The 17,223-nt window shown below is 42.4% G+C and overlaps 1 protein-coding gene across 2 annotated transcripts in view; it reads left to right on the top strand.

The window, feature by feature from the left end:
- Positions 1-17,223, top strand: part of dock1 (dedicator of cytokinesis 1) — a 280,761-nt gene that overhangs the window by 57,051 nt on the left and 206,487 nt on the right. For both annotated transcript variants that reach the window (XM_049464935.1, XM_049464936.1), the window contains exons 16-19: positions 250-322; positions 5,704-5,807; positions 7,387-7,570; positions 13,136-13,233. In XM_049464935.1, coding sequence (XP_049320892.1) covers positions 250-322; positions 5,704-5,807; positions 7,387-7,570; positions 13,136-13,233 — 459 coding nt within the window. The remainder of the gene's footprint in view (positions 1-249; positions 323-5,703; positions 5,808-7,386; positions 7,571-13,135; positions 13,234-17,223) is intronic.

Genomic DNA, 17,223 nt, shown 5'->3' with positions numbered 1-17,223 from the left:
GTCTGAGTCTTACATTACTGCAGATACTGCACTACTAAACTATAGGAGTGTTCTAAAACTGTTGACCAGTAGAAACAAAGAGGTGGTATTATTGGCTGGTTAGTGTAAATAATTGATATGTATATGTGATGTGTATATATATATATATATATATATATATATATATATATATATATATATATATATATATATATATATATATATATATATATACATATGATATTTTTGTGTTTTTCTCCTCTTTCTCAGGTTGCAATACCCATCGAGGACGTGAACAGGAGTCATCTTCGCTTTACGTTTAAGCATCGCTCGTCTCAGGACTGTGAGTGACACTCTGCTGATTTTCACTGCTGGGACGGTGATTTATCAGCCTCTCAGAAATGAGTGAAACACTGCTACTTATTCCTTTTACACACAAACACACGCGGGACGCCGTGTCAGTTCCTGTCTGTTAGCGGCTGTTTGATGCAGTTTCTCTCAGGCAGCGTTTGGCATTTTCTGCCGGAGGTTAGAGTAATAATTCACACTGCAGGGTCTCTGTGATTCTGCTGCGGGTCCCAGTTCTGTTCGCTTGATTGCTTCAGTCCTAGACCATTACTGTGAAGAGAAGATACCAATCAGTGCTAGTTTTAGATGGGCTGAGTTTGGGGGCTGAGTTTGGGGGCTGAGTTTGGGGGCTGAGTTTGGGGGCTGAGTTTGGGGGCTGAGTTTGGGGGCTGAGTTTGGGGGCTGAGTTTGGGGGCTGAGTTTGGGGGCTGAGTTTGGGGGCTGAGTTTGGGGGCTGAGTTTGGGGGCTGAGTTTGGGGGCTGAGTTTGGTTTCATTTCCAGTTGAGATGGGTATTAGCTGGGGCTTGAGCTGGGGCTTGAGCTGGGGCTTGAGCTGGGGCTTGAGCTGGGGCTTGAGCTTCTCATCCAAAATCCTGACCACACGAACACACTGACCACTCGTCGCTGATTGATTGTACACACACAATGCTGGTTATGATTCCAGTATTTTGGAATAACAGAATGAACTTTGTTAATTTACATTTTGATTGTGGTTGGAATAGGAGAATCACAGTGCTGACAGCGGTCTCCTGCAGTAGGTGTTACTGTGTGAGGATGTGATGCAGTGTACAGTGTGTAATGGTTGTGTTTGTGATGCTGTGTGATGCAGTGAGACTTGGCGGTAGCAGTTCCCACATGGGCAGTTTGAGTGTGTGTGTGTGTGTGTGTGTGTGTGTGTGTGTGTGTGTATGAGTGAGTAAGAAGGGGAAAAGCTTCATAAGCTGGGCTCCAGTCTTTATGAGCTGAGATGGCGCCTGGCGTGGGGATGTGGTGAACACACACTCTGAGTTAGGGCGTGTGTTTATGCATATTTACTGTTATGTGGCTGGTGAACAGCTCATGTTTACGACATGCATGTGTATCAGAGTGGAGTGTGTGTGTCTGAGTCTGCTCGTATTTATTTATTTATTTGTGTCTGTCTGTCTGTGTGTGTGTCTGTGTGTGTGTCTGTGTGTGTGTCTGTGTGTGTGTCTGTGTGTGTGTCTGTGTGTGTGTCTGTGTGTGTGTCTGTGTGTCTGTCTGTGTGTCTGTCTGTGTGTCTGTCTGTGTGTCTGTCTGTGTGTCTGTCTGTGTGTCTGTCTGTGTGTCTGTCTGTGTGTGTGTGTGTGTGTGTGTGTGTGTGTGTGTCTGTCTGTCTGTGTGTGTGTCTGTTCTGGCGAATGTGTCTCTCCATCTGCTGGCAGCAGTGGGGTAGGGACTGGAGTGGAGTGAGTGGAGTGGGGTGGGGAGGTGGGGAGTGAGCGGGGATGGTGGGGAGTGTGGTGTGCTTGGTGCCGGGTGCCGGGTGGCTGGCGGAGGGCGGCGTGTGTTAAACAATCAATTAGTCCAGGCAGGTGGTGGAGAGCACACCAACACTGCTGTTACTCAGGCTGTACACACACACACACACACACACACACAGCTCCTTCTTATGCACGTCTCCAATTTAGGTTGTGTTTGACACTGATAATGTTAATGAGAAACTGAAAACTAATGGTTTTTGTAAGGATATACACTGAACTCAGTGTTACTGCAGCAACCTACAGTTCTACTGTAGTCAGTGTTAGTACCGCTGTATGGTGTTTGTGTAGGGTTTCATTTAAATGTCTCATTTCATCGTTTTTTTTTTTCATTTATTTTAAAATGTCTAGTTGTGGTGTCTAGTATGAATGAATGCCATGCCATGGAGGAGTGGGCGCAGGAATAAACAATAGGATTTCAGCTCTTGCTCATGAGTATTCATACATTCAAACATATCATCTCTGATTGGTTAACAGCACTGCGACACCAGGAGGCAATGAGAAGGAAAAAAGTTAGAAATGTTTTAAAATAAAGACATTTTTACACTAATAAAATTTTTTGCAATGTCATATGTTACTTTACAACATGTGTAATAATGCTCTGCTAAGTGCAGTTCAGACACTGATCTAGTATCTAGAGTCTCTGTAAAACACCAAATCCACCGGAGATTTATTTAAACCTATAGTTACACACAGAGGTGAGTAGTCCAGATCTAGAAAGTAAAAATCCACCCCGGGGACCTACAGTGATTCTTTAGAGGACTACAGTGTTACTGTGAAGTGTGTGACTGTAGAGCCCTGCTGTGTTACTGTAACGCCTGCAGATAGAGACTCTTGTACTTCATTTAGATATTATATATTTGTAAGTGAGGTTTATGTGCATGTTTGTTTGAAGTATTATATATCAGGTTCTCAGTGTTACAGTTCTCATAACTCTTTCTCTCTGTTGTAATATTGTCCAGGCAGTTAAGTCACGTCTGTGTTTTGAGTGAATGTTGTGGGGAGTGTTGTGGGGGTATGTAGAGCGTGAGCAGGCGGTGGTGTTCAGTGTGAACGGGGGAATCCGTCTCTCTGTTCTGCTGCGTGTTTTTAGTGGAGTTTGGGTTTTTTGGCCGGTGCTGTATAATGCTGACTGCTGCTGAAATGTCACTGATAATTTGCTTTAGGAATCCCTCCCTGTGGTTCTCTCTCTCTCTCTCTCTCTCTCTCTCCTTATTGCTCTGTCTTTCTCATCATCATTCTCTCTTGTTCTCTTTAGCTCTGTCTCTCTCTCAATCACAGTTACTTCTTATTTTCTTTCTCTCCCTTTCTGTCTTTCGTTTTTGTTCTTTTTCTTTCTTTTGCCCTCTTATTGCATTCTCTCTCCCTTTTACTCTCATTTTCATCTCCCAGTTGTTTTATTCCTGTTCTCTCATGTACCCTCCCTCTCTCCTCCATCCCATCCTCATTTTTACCTGTTTTCTTCTATTCTCTCTCTCCGTGTCTCTCTCTCTCTCGCTCTCTCTCTCCGTCAGTATGAGATGTGCTTGAACTTTATCAGTGTGACAGACAGCAGGGAGCTCCGCCTCCCTGTCCCCGGTATCCACGGTAACAGCGGCTGCTCCGTGACCCTGTGACCTGTCTGCCTTTCCCCATCATTACGGTGCTGCAGCGAGGTGGAGGAACTGAGGGACACAGCAGTGTAGTCAGTGTGTGTGTGTCTGTGCGTGTGTGTGTCTGTGCGTGTGTGTGTCTGTGCGTGTGTGTGTCTGTGCGTGTGCGTGTCTGTGCGTGTGCGTGTCTGTGCGTGTGCGTGTCTGTGCGTGTGCGTGTCTGTGCGTGTGTGTGTCTGTGCGTGTGTGTGTCTGTGCGTGTGTGTGTCTGTGCGTGTGTGTGTCTGTGCGTGTGTGTGTCTGTGCGTGTGTGTGTCTGTGCGTGTGTGTTACGTTCTATTTTGGTTTAGTTTACGTGGATTTGTGTAACATGCTCAGTTTATTTTTGGCTGTTTTATTAAACACCACATTGGTGCACTTTGTAACTCTGCAGTTATCTGCTGTATCTCATCTGTTGCTGCTCAGTTGATCAGTCACCTTTCTTGTGCTTCTATCAGTAGAAAAGGATCACCGCAGGGCCGCTCCATGCTCTGCCATTTCCAGCTTCTCCTCTCAGTGTGGAATCTTATGGCTCTCGTGGCTCAATGATCTACACCGTAGTGTTTATTATATATGTATATTCCCACTTCAGCTCTGTGTCGAATTTAAATAACAGCAGTAGTAGAACTGTACTCCACACTGTTATGGTTAAAAGATTATTTTCTGTTCCAGCGGACAAACAGCGCCCCTCTATTATCCAGCCTATCTCTCTGGCATGTGGATAGTTTCTCACCAATTGAGATGATATTGGTGCTCCATCAGTTATGGAGCAGAAAATATCCCTGGAATCAAGTGCCCACCAGCTTAGCCTGGTTATTGGCTTCTGCCCTGCTGCAAGCTCCAGCTCCAGCTCTGCAGTAGAAATTGCTTGTCATTTTTCACTGTATAATTCGCTATTACTCTTCTATTCTGTGTCTGAGTGATGGGGCCTGATTGGTCAGTGAGCAGTGGTTGGTATTAGATTTATTAAGATGAACCGTGGGAGGATTCGATCCTGCTGAGTGTAAATTTGAGCTTGTTAATGTGCAGCAGTGATATCTTCACACCTGGAGATTGGAGTAGATTTACATCATGTTCAGTTTTATTCTGCTCATTTGGACATCTCTGTTTTCTGGCTTCAGTTTAGTTAATGTTTGTATTCACTGTTAAGAGTTAAGAGTTTGAGATATCTTTTAATGATATCTGTATATAATCTGAGAGTACTGATTTGTTGGAGAAGAGTATATATGAAAGTATGTGGCTTTTTGTGATGCTCTCTGCTAGCTGTTGGAACATTGCTGTTAGGATTTGACTGCATTCAGAGACTAGAGTGATGGTGCATGTGTACAGATAGATGTTCATGAAGGGGCTTAAAACATGATTTGTATTTACTGCCGTGGAGTAAAGAGAAATTACACCTCTGACCTGTAGATGGAGCCCAGGAGCAAAACCTATTAAAATTCCACTATCTTTAACATTTATCTGACGCTCTTATCCAGAGCGACTTACAGGGTTATTCCTATGGCAGAGGTGAGTTAGTGTAGTGTTAGGAGTCTTGCCCAAGGACACTTATTGCTGTAGTGTGCACAGTCAGACTTTGCTTTCAATATTACCTTTATTGTAAAGTTATGAGCTTGGAGAATTCTTCATTGTAGTCAGTCCTTCCATAGGAAAGATAAGTTGTTTACAGACATGTTACCATATGTTTCTTACTATAAGGTGCACTATTAATAAACATGTATTTTCTGGTCTACTGTCATACACAAGGCGCACTGAATTATAAGGCGCATTATTTTTGAGTGCTGGATGTTAATCTACACATATTTCTCTCCTGAAAACTGTTTATTTAGGTGAGAAAAACACTTCTGTTTATTTACAGTAAGCTTAGATTTCCAGATTTCCTCTAAAACTGTCCCAACAGTGCTACACTGATGAACGATAAGTGTTCTGGTAAATCAGGGTGATATTAGCTAACGTTTCGTCCAACATAGCTTGTTTTAACACTGTAAACAGGAAGGCCGATATCCTCACCTCTGAATGGCGAAAGAGCTAACTTGCGCCTAGCACAGTTAATGTGTAATGCTTATGCTGCTTCAGCAGTGCTAGCCGGGGTCAGCAGGCTACAGGCTGATGATACTCACCTCTCACTTGTATATATTCTTACTCACTTGTGTGCTTTCATTGTTTTGAGTTTAAAAGCAAGCTTCTCTTAACACAATACAATTGTGTGTGTGTGTGTGTGTGTGTGTGTGTGTTCTTTTTACAGACAAAGATAAGTCAGAGAAGATTTTTGCTTTGTCTTTTGTGAAGCTGATGAGATACGATGGCACAACGCTCAGGGACGGAGAGCATGATCTCATTGTCTACAAGGTAAAAAACACACCCACTCTTCTCCAACACACACACAGACACACACACACACACAGACACACACACACAGACACACACACAGACACACACACCTACTCATTGTCCTGTAGATGTACGCTAGCTGGCGTGGGGGGAATATGGAGCTGGTCAGTCTTGGTTGTGCTGACCTAATGCTGTTTAGCCTCTAACCCCACATCAAAGCGTAATCATTAAATAATTAAGCTTTTTATTAGTGTATCCGGCTCTGCATATCAAATATTCAAATTATGCGGAACCTGACCTGGGCAAATCCCCATTGAGCTATGCAAATAGGCAGTGGCGAGAGGCAGAGCGCCGTCTGTTCTGGTCAGCGTTAAATCTCTCCTTCCTCTGACTCTGACTGCAGCACAGCCGGTTAACACAGGCACACTTTAAATTAAGTGAGTAATAATGGGTTCTTTTACCTGATGCAGGTGTTCAGAAGGTCCGTTCAGTCTTTGTGAAGTGTACACGCAGGATTCAGTGAAGGTTTGATGCAGAAGTATAAATTGGCCTTAAGGTCTCTCTCTGCAGAGCTGTGTAATGCTGTGAAACACAAGTATTACTCTACCGCTGCTACTGGATATCTCAGCTTGTCAACAAATACACCTGTACAGCTGTTCAAACAGATCTTTCAGTTTACAGTATGAAGTAAAAGTGGTTTACTCCCTCTATTTGTTGGGGGAGCACAGTCGCACAAATACAAATTACAAATTACATAATACTGCTGCTTTAGGACTTAACTTTTTTGCCGGCCCATTTGTGTCCCCATGTCTTTGCATGTGCACAGACCCCTGACCCAAACCATAATAACATCTCTTATTCACCATTTGTAATTTACAGTGCAGTTCACACAATATTTATATAAAACAGTTTTAACAGGAGTTGAGTTAGGTTGAGTTAGGCAGAGAGGGAGTTGAGTTAGGCAGAGAGGGAGTTGAGTTAGGCAGAGAGGGAGTTGAGTTAGGCAGAGAGGGAGTTGAGTTAGGCAGAGAGGGAGTTGAGTTAGGCAGAGAGGGAGTTGAGTTAGGCAGAGAGGGAGTTGAGTTTAGCCGAGAGTGAGTTGAGTTAATTTTAGTTAGGCCAAAAGAGAGTTGAGTTAGGTAAATAGAAAGTTGAGTAAGGCAGAGAGTGAGTTAAGTTGGGCCGAGAGGAAGTTGAGAAGAGAATGTATAAATAATTTAAAGATTTAATTTAATTAATTTAAATTTAAAGAAATTTATTTTCTTACTATTTTCAAATAATTATATAGATAGTAGATGGATAAATTATAAATATAAAAATATGCTATAAAAATACAGTAGTCCCCAAAAAATACATAATAAAAGTATGTTCTCATTTTTTCCCCAGTTTGTTCAGACCTCCTCTGTTCACACTGAAGACACAGAAGCCACGCAGCTGAACTCGATTCAGAGAGTTTCTGGATATAAAATATTAATAATAGTTTTATTAATGCCAGGTGTAAAGATGCTCTATGATTGGCTAAACTCTCTTGTGTTTTATATCTCTGTAACAGTTTCAGAGTTTAGTTTGTGCTGATTTCTCTGTGCTGTTTCTTCAGGCCGAGGCGAAGAAGCTGGAGGACTCGTCTCTGTATCTGAACCTGCCGGCCACCAAGCTGGAGATGGAGGAGAAGGGCCACTTCCCCACCGGCAAGAACATGCCCACTCTGGGGAACTGCACCATCAGCAAGGACTCCTTCCAGATCTCCACACTGGTGTGCTCCACCAAGCTCACACAGAACGGTGAGGCCTGCACAAACACACACAGCGCTACTACAGCACCACTACAGCACCACTACAGCGCTACTACAGCGCTACTACAGCACTACTACAGCGCTGCTCCACAGAAACAGATCCTCCAACAATCACAGCCCTGATCCACAGAAACCTCCCCGAGAACCAGTGGAGCTCCTTCCTCTCCTCTCGCTCTTTCTGTTCCTCTTCTTCCTTCTCCAACCCGTTCTGTCTAATGATGGATTATTTTCTTACTTTTTTCTTTTACTGTTCTTGTTCTCTCTTTGTCATCTGCTGTTCTTTTTTTCTTTATATCATTTCTCTTCCTTATTTCCTCCCTCTCTCCATCGATCTGCCCCTCCTGCAGTAGCAGCTTCAGCCTGAGGCTGTGAGGGTGAGATACAGATGTTGAGAATCTCGTGGCGGAGGTGTGTGGAGGTGATGGTGGGGGTGGAGGTGAGACAGGTGTGCAGGAGGAAGAGGAAACGGATAGATTGGAAAAATCTTTTTTTTTCCATTTGTTTAATTAGCTGCAGGATTCCCTTCTCTTGTGTTCTCTTATGCTCTTTCCTTCTCTCACGCTTTCTTTTGCTCTCTCTAATGCTTTCGCGTCTCTTCGGCCCTTGTGCTTTTACACTGTTGCACAGATTCATTCTTTCTCTCTTTCTCTCTTTCTCTTGTTGTCTTCTTCTTTTTTGCTTCTCACATCTGTTTTCTCTCTTTCACTTTCCTTCACAACCACTCTCTCTCTCTCTCTCTCTCTCTCTCTCTCCCTCTGTCGTGTGCGTTTTCATTCAATTTCTCATATTCCATCTTTAACTGTCTCTCTCTTCCCTCATGGTGCCTTCTCTTACAATTTCGTTTTCTCTCTCTCTCTCTCTCTCTCTCTCTCTCTCTCTCTCTCTCACTTGTGCTCTTCCTCCTCTTCACCTGGAAGTGGAAGCTGGTGGAGTTAGAGAGCGGTTCTCCTGTTCTCCGGGCTGAAACTGATAAAGATCAGTGTACTGAGTGTACAGATCCAGATAAGACAGTAAATGAGGTTCTCCAGGTTCTCCAGGTTCAGTGTGGTTTCTGATTAGAGAACCGGTTCTGTACAGTGTGAGAGAGTGCTGCATCTCTGAGTCGCAGTATTACACTGTACGGATGGAGGGATGAATACTGAGGCTGACGGGTAATAGGAGGATAATTACAGGAGTTTCTCTGCTTTTACAGACTCTAGACTCCCTCTCTCAGATTAAAGAGAAGAGGGGAAAGAGTGAGGAGAAGGAGGGAAGGAGAGGTAGCAGTGCAGGTCTGATGGAGAGACGGAGGAAGTAGAAATCATTACAGTCTGATCACACACTGAATGCAGTAAACCTGACCGCAGCCCTGCTGCAATCCCCTCCCTCCTTCTCTTCTCTTCTCTTCTCTTCTCTTCTCTTCTCTTCTCTTCTCTTCTCTTCTCTTCTCTTCTCTTCTCTTCTCTTCTCTTCTCTTCTCTTCTCTTCTCGTTCATATTCTCTTCTCTTCTCTTCTCTTCTCGTTCATATTCTCTTCTCTTCTCTTCTCGTTCATATTCTCTTCTCTTCTTCTGTTCTTCTCTTCTCTTCTCCTCTCCTCTCCACTTTTCCTCTCTTCTCTCTTCTCTGTTTCTCTTCTTTATTCTTCTTTTCTGTTCTTCAGTTTTTCTCTCATCTTCTCTTTTTTCAGCTTGTCTTTTTACCTCGTTATTTCTATACTCTCTCATATCTTCTCGTTTTGGTTTATTTTGGCTCTAATCTGCATTTTCTCTTCTGTCCTCCTCATTTCTTTTAACTTGATTTCTTGCGGTCTTTTTTTTTCTCAACGTGTCTTTTTATTTCATATTTTCTCATCTCTTTTCATTTTATCTTTCCTGCATTCTTTTTGTTTTCTCATATTTAGTTATTCTCTTTTCTGGCCTCTTCTTTTTTGTCTTGTCTTCATTTCATCTGATCTCTTGTACTCTTCTCTTGCTCCTCTGTTGTTTTATGTCTCCTTTAGGCTTGTCCTCCTCATTTTTATTCTACTTGTTTTGTCTTGTCTCTTTTCATCTGTCCCCTTTTTCGGTTTGTTTTCTTTAGTTTTCTCTTATATCATCTGTCTTTCTGCTCTTCTTGCATCATTTTTTCTTGTGTGATTTTTTTTCCACTCTTTTTTTGTTATGTTTCTCTGATGTTGTACCCGGCTCAACAGCCAACAATAGATGGTCTCTGTCCGATTCTGCGCTTCCTGCTCTCTCTGATACAGCAGCAGTTATAACTCCTGTGAGAGCAGGTGATGAGCGGAGTCTCCAGAACGTCCAGATCCTCCTCTGCAGCCAGACGAGTGTGAGCTCTGAGAGAGAGAGAGAACTGAGTGTGTGTGTGTGTGTGTGTGTGTGTGTGTGTGTAGCGACACGTCCGCTACCTACACGCTGATTAGCGCAGTGCTAACGATGTGCAGATGTGTTGTCCTGCTGGGTTACGTGACCCCGGAGTTTGAGCCGTGGTCTACACTCTGCTTTAATGAAGAGAAGCTGCTGCTGTCTTCTACAAAGCACACGCAAACACAAGCCGTGGTAATGAGGTCACGCAGGACTCGGCGCGTGACATTTCAGCTCCACGCTGTCGGCTGTGCGCAGGCTGTGTTCAAACAGCAGAACTTCCGGCCTGTAAAGCTGCGTTCATCATCGCTCCACCACAACCAGCTACTGCTGTGCTCGAGATGCTCACACAGCGAGTCAACAGAGAGCGTGACTGTGTATAACACACACACACTAACACACACACACACGCAGACACACAGACACTTGTATTAGCATATTGAGCGGTAGCACCCTGCTGGTTAAGCTGTGCGGGTTGTGGAGATTTCTATGGCCGTACAGCAGGAGAAAATCAATGCAGCCTGCAGGACAGCAGGAGAACACAGGACTGTGAGGGTGGATGTTTGTGTGTGTGTTTGTGTGTGTGTTTGTGTGTGTGTTTGTGTGTGTGTTTGTGTGTGTGTTTGTGTGTGTGTTTGTGTGTGTGTTTGTGTGTGTGTTTGTGTGTGTGTTTGTGTGTGTGTTTGTGTGTGTGTTTGTGTGTGTGTTTGTGTGTGTGTTTGTGTGTGTGTTTGTGTGTGTGTTTGTGTGTGTGTTTGTGTGTGTGTGTGTGTGTGTGTTTGTGTGTGTGTGTGTGTGTGTGTGTGTGTGTGTGTGTGTGTGTGTGTGTGTGTGTGTGTGTGTGTGTGTGTGAGTGTGAGTGTGATGGTTTCATCTCTGTCTGCTATGCGGAGATACCGGCTTTTTCCGGTGATATCTTAAGTGCTTGGTTGAGGACATCTGTCTCTCTTTATTTCTCTCATCTTGAGACATGGAGCATCTTTTATGTCATCCATATGATGTATTTTACACACTATAATTAGCTGCACTTAACTCTTTGAACTCTGGGCTGTTTTGGTGTGTTTTTCCTCCGTTTTTGTTACAGTTTCTTTTTCAGGTCTTATAACACAGTAATTATAACAGACAGACACATGCCCTAATCTCTTCTACTGCAGAAGACATACGGCTGCTCAAAAATATAATCATTTAAAATGTAAAAGGAAGCAGAATTGTTATTTTTCTGGAACTGATCATGTTTTGGTCAAAATTTTACCAAGAGCCTGCTTTTTTTTTTTTTTTTTTACTTATTTTTGAATGTATAGACCATAGACTGTATATAGCTGGACAGAGCATCGTCTCTTAAAAGTGAAGCCACCACAGGTCGGGCGCCCCCTGCTGTTCGGCTGCAGAAAGCTGTGTAACCCCATCCATCCCCATAGGTTTCAATGGCAAAGCAGACAACTCTCAATCACGTTTTTTTCTAATATACTCTAATTCTACCTCCATTATTTAATTGCAGCAGCTAGTGTAACCTCTGCTTATATTGTCAAATTTTTATATCCTCACAGAATTTGGTTTTTAAAACTTTATTCGGCTCTATTCAAAAAAGGTGTGGTTATGGTAAAAGGGCTGCTTATGGGCGGGACCAATAACAGACCGTCAGCTCCGCCCTCTCTGCAGTCTGTGACTGCGAGGCAGCCCTCAGGGGCGGGGTTATTTAAATGAGTAGGCGGTCTCTCCACAGCCTTTCTCCCTACTCTGGTCTCTACTGCGCAGACTCTGGTCTCTGAATCGCCAAAATGGCGCAAGATTTTGGCTTCATTTTCATTGAATGAATGGGAACGGCGACACGGCGTCCATCTTTATATACAGTCTATGGTATAGACTTAAAATATATTCACACCTAAGATATATTTTCACAAATGGTTAGACTAGAATGTTTGAGTTAAAAGCATAAGAATATTGATATATAGTTCATTACATGGTTTATTAATTATTACTTTGATAAAATTCATGGAGAAACAGCATCAGACGGAGTTATTTTATTTTCTTATATCCTTATAATCTGGTGCTCCTTTTTACTTAGCTTAGCTTTACAGCTCTTGCCACCCAGAGGTGAGACCTGCTGAAATAGAAGGAAAATATGGCGACACCCCTGTTCCTTACTAGTGTTGCCTTAGAGTGTGAAAAATACGGTCATTTCCACACATTTTTTTTGTTGCTGCTTGTTGTGGTAGCTAGTAATGCAATATAAAATTCAAAATGTAATAATATTTAAGATTTAAGATAAATCCGACATGTTCTAAAGTAGGCATATCGATTGATTGTTGTGGCCGCTTTCACGCTGTTAATCGCATGGCCAGCAACCAACCAACCGACCGACCGCAGTAACAAGAACTTACCAGTGACGTTCCTCTCATTCGCCCTCGCTTTCTGTAAGATAACATAGCTTGATTTGAAGTTATATATGATATATTATCTGTTTTAAGCGTTTTTTCGTGTATTCTCGTCTATCTTCCCCTGGGAGAGTTTGATGAAAACAGAGCGTGACTGAAAGGCTGCGTGGAGACGGAGCTCCACCTGCCCTCCATCGTCCTCACCTGTGTTTGCTCCTCTATAACTGGAGGAGGTTTTAAATGTCAGAGTTTCCTGCTGCTGCAGTGACGCCTTAATATGTCCTGTGGGTGGAGATCTGGAGAGGGACTGTGGAGCTCCGGAGTCCATGAAAAATAAAAGCTTACGTTCTGAGTGTCAGCATTTTATAATCTTACATATATAGAAATATATATATATATATATATATATATATATATATATATATATATATATATATATATATATATATATATATATATATATATATTTATTTATTTTTTCTTATCTTATTAAAATGCTCTCTCGACTACATTGTAAATAAGGGCGACCCTTAGTGTACTCAGAGTTTAAATAAAGGTTAATTAATTGGAACAAAAGTACTTCATTAACGATAATATGATTTATAAACAAAGTTTGCATATTTTAATATCACTCAGGACCGAATTGAGAAGCATATTGACTTGAAAGATACATGCTGTTCTGAGCTCAATAACTGAAGACCTGAGTAACTTACTGACATGATAAACATCATATTAAACAGCAGAAACTAATTTAGATTAATTAAGATTAATGAATGTGCTGTTTCACTTTTTTTTCTCTTTTTCTCTATCTCCCTCTCTCTCTCTCTCTCTCTGCAGTGGATCTGCTTGGTCTGCTGAAGTGGCGCTCCAACATCAGCCTTCTCCAGCAGAACCTGCGGCAGCTCATGAAGGTGGAGGGAGGGGAAGTGGTGAAGGTGTGTATTTAACTGTGTATATAACACATTTTACCCTCTCCAAATTGAAAAAAATTCAGTGATCAGAAAACATCAGATAATATTTATCACTGATCAAATCTTATATACAGTGTCCTCCAAAAGTATTGGAACAGTGAGCTCAGTCCCTTTATTTCTGCTGTGAAAACATTTGAATTTGTCATTAAAATATTAATTTAAGACAAAATATCAACATTTCAGCTTTTAGTTGCACTCTATGGGTGAAAAACAAGCAGCTGTGAAGTTAAAAGAAGATGGAAAATCAATCAGAGCACAAATATTGGTTATAGCCAGAACAACAGTATAGAATGTCCTAAAGAAGAAAGTCGTCACTGGTGTACTGAGTAACAGATGATGAACAAGAAGACCAAGAAAAACCACAGCAGTTGATGAAACAAAAACAGTGTGAGAGCTGTAAAGAAAACCCCTAAAACTTCTAAAACAACAAGACATCATCAACCACCTCCTCCAGAGTGCAGGAGTGAAGAAACCTCAATCTACTGCTCACAGAAAACTTGATAAACTAAACACTAGTGATGATAAGAATAGGAAGACCAGGCTGAAATACAGAAACAAGCAAAAAAGAAAGGGATCTTTTGGAGGGGAGTTTATCTGAACTTTAATTTTTAAGTACTTTTTTAAGTAGATATAAATGCACTGAATCTTGAACACTAAATGTATTTGGTAAACACCCTCGAAATTCCTGTTCACGCTAAGCTCATGTTAGCAGCTCTTAGCTATGTGCATTTTTTACCTGAATTGTTTCTGTGTGAAAATAATCTGAACTGTTAGAAATAATCTAAAGATGGTGGGAGTGATACCAGCTCAACCGCCTGGCTCCACTGTAGCCCCCGGAGAGCAGATTGACCCTATAGCTCTTTGTCAGGAAGCGTTTGAAGATGCTGAGGTAGCGTTCCTTCACTGTTCTCTCAGCTTCTTTGAAACATCATTCAGGTGTTCTCCTGGCGTTTCCTCAGCCCCGGTCCTGACGGGTATGGCCGTGTTTTACCAAACAGCTCGAAGGCTCTCAGTAATGAAGAAAAAACGGCTGAACGCTGGGGTACCGTGCCGTCCCTCAGAGCTCCTGCTTTATATATTGATTTCACCATATTCAGCAGTTCCAGCTGATGTTGTGGAGGCTGCTGTTAAAACTGCCTAATTTGAGCGGCTGGTTCGTAAGGAGCAGATCTTCTTCCCGAGCCGAGCGGCGTGCAGGTACTCTACTGAGACTCAGATATAAAACATCTACTGTTTAACACAATCATTCTCATACCGCTCTTCTCCTGCCTCGTCCTCCCGGCCGCACGGTTTAGCTCACAGCTTGAAGGCAATAAATTATCTAGAGATGCTGAGGGATGGAGAGGAGATGCTGCAGGAATAGAAAAATGTCTCGTAACCTGCTGTGAACTCACAACCCCTCACACCACCGCATATACTTTTATATTTATATATATATATATATATATATATATATATATATATATATATATATATATATATATATATATATATACACTGCTCAAAAAAATAAAGGGAACACTCAAATAACACATCCTAGATCTGAATGAATGAAATATTCTCATTGAATACTTTGTTCTGTACAAAGTTGAATGTGCTGACAACAAAATCACACAAAAATCATCAATGGAAATAAAATTTATTAACCAATGGGGGCCTGGATTTGGAGCCACACACAAAATTAAAGTGAAAAAACACACTACAGGCTGATCCAACTTTAATGTAATGTCCTTAAAACAAGTCAAAATGAGGCTCAGTATTGTGTGTGGCCTCCACGTGCCTGTATGACCTCCCTACAACGCCTGGGCATGCTCCTGATGAGGTGGCGGATGGTCTCCTGAGGGATCTCCTCCCAGACCGGGACTAAAGCATCCGCCAACTTCTGGACAGTCTGTGGTGCAACGTGACGTTTGTGGATGGAGCGAGACATGATGTCCCAGATGTGCTCAATCGGATTCAGGTCTGGGGAACGGGCGGGCCAGTCCATAGCTTCAATGCCTTCATCTTGCAGGAACTGCTGACACACTCCAGCCACATGAGGTCTAGCATTGTCCTGCATTAGGAGGAACCCAGGGCCAACCGCACCAGCATATGGTCTCACAAGGGGTCTGAGGATCTCATCTCGGTAACTAATGGCAGTCAGGCTACCTCTGGTGAGCACATGGAGGGCTGTGCGGCCCTCCAAAGAAATGCCACCCCACACCATTACTGACCCACTGCCAAACCGGTCATGCTGAAGGATGTTGCAGGCAGCAGACCGCTCTCCACGGCGTCTCCAGACTCTGTCACGTCTGTCATGTGCTCAGTGTGAACCTGCTTTCATCTGTGAAGAGCACAAGGCGCCAGTGGCGAATTTGCCAATCCTGGTGTTCTCTGGCAAATGCCAAGCGTCCTGCACGGTGTTGGGCTGTGAGCACAACCCCCATCTGTGGACGTCGGGCCCTCATACCATCCTCATGGAGTCGGTTTCTAACCGTTTGTGCAGACACATGCACATTTGTGGCCTGCTGGAGGTCATTTTGCAGGGCTCTGGCAGTGCTCTTCCTGTTCCTTCTTGCACAAAGGCGGAGGTAGCGGTCCTGCTGCTCGGTTGTTGCCCTCCTACGGCCTCCTCCACGTCTCCTGGTGTACTGGCCTGTCTCCTGGTAGCGCCTCCAGCCTCTAGACACTACGCTGACAGACACAGCAAACCTTCTTGCCACAGCTCGCATTGATGTGCCATCCTGGATGAGCTGCACTACCTGAGCCACTTGTGTGGGTTGTAGAGTCCGTCTCATGCTACCACGAGTGTGAAAGAACCACCAACATTCAAAACTGACCAAAACATCAGCCAGACAGCATAGGTTCTGAGACGTGGTCTGTGGTCCCCACCTGCAGAACCACTCCTTTATTGAGTGTGTCTTGCTAATTGCCAATAATTTCCACCTGTTGTCTATTCCATTTGCACAACAGCAGGTGAAATTGATTGTCAATCAGTGTTGCTTCCTAAGTGGACAGTTTAATTTCACAGAAGTTTGATTTACTTGGAGTTATATTGTGTTATTTGAGTGTTCCCTTTATTTTTTTGAGCAGTGTATATATACAGCTCTGGAAAAAAATGAGAGCACTTAAAATTGAGTTTCTTTGATTTTACCAAATTAAAAACCTCTGGAATATAATCAAGAGCAAGATGGATGATCACAAACCATCAAACCACCAAACTGAACTGCTTGAATTTTTACAGCAGGAGTAAAGCAGCATAAAGTTATCCAAAAGCAGTGTGTAAGACTGGTGGAGGAGAACATGATGCCAAGATGCATGAAAAAAACTGTGATTAAAAACCACCAGGGTTATTCCACCAAATATTGATTTCTGAACTTTTAAAACTTTATGAATATGAACTTGTTTTCTTTGCATTATTTGAGGTCTGAAAGCTCTGCATCTTTTTTGTTATTTCAGCCATTTCTAATTTTCTGTAAATAAATGCTCTAAATGACTTAAATATTTTTATTTGGAATTTATAGAATAAATAAAATCTTCCGTTTGAGCTGTTTTGTCATACTTAAATGTTTCCATGCTCTTTTTGTAAGTAAGAATATGTTCTTAATGACTTACCTGGTTAAACTAAAGGTTAAATAAAAAAAATAGAAGCTGTCTGACAACATGAAGTAGATAAAAGATCTCAACAAGCAGCACATTATTATTATTATTAAACCCCCATCTGAAGAAACTCAACAGATGAGAAAAAGATGATGATTTGTTGTTTTAGACCTCTTTTAAAAGGCATTTAACACGGTAAAGCAGCTGTGAAGATTAAAGTGTTCAAAGCTCTCTCATGAGTTTCATCCTGACTGGTTCTCCTGCACTGGACAGGCTTTCATTGATCCCTTCATTGATCTGTAGTCCAGATGTGACATGACATGGATGTTCTTGGTGTTGAAATGCTGACATGGCATTACTGACATACCATTTTAT

This window comes from Astyanax mexicanus, chromosome 15, assembly GCF_023375975.1.
Source record: "Astyanax mexicanus isolate ESR-SI-001 chromosome 15, AstMex3_surface, whole genome shotgun sequence".
NCBI classification, from domain to species: Eukaryota; Metazoa; Chordata; class Actinopteri; order Characiformes; family Acestrorhamphidae; genus Astyanax; species Astyanax mexicanus.
Note: the sequence above shows the minus strand (reverse complement) of the source record. Positions and strands in the feature narration are given on the sequence as shown.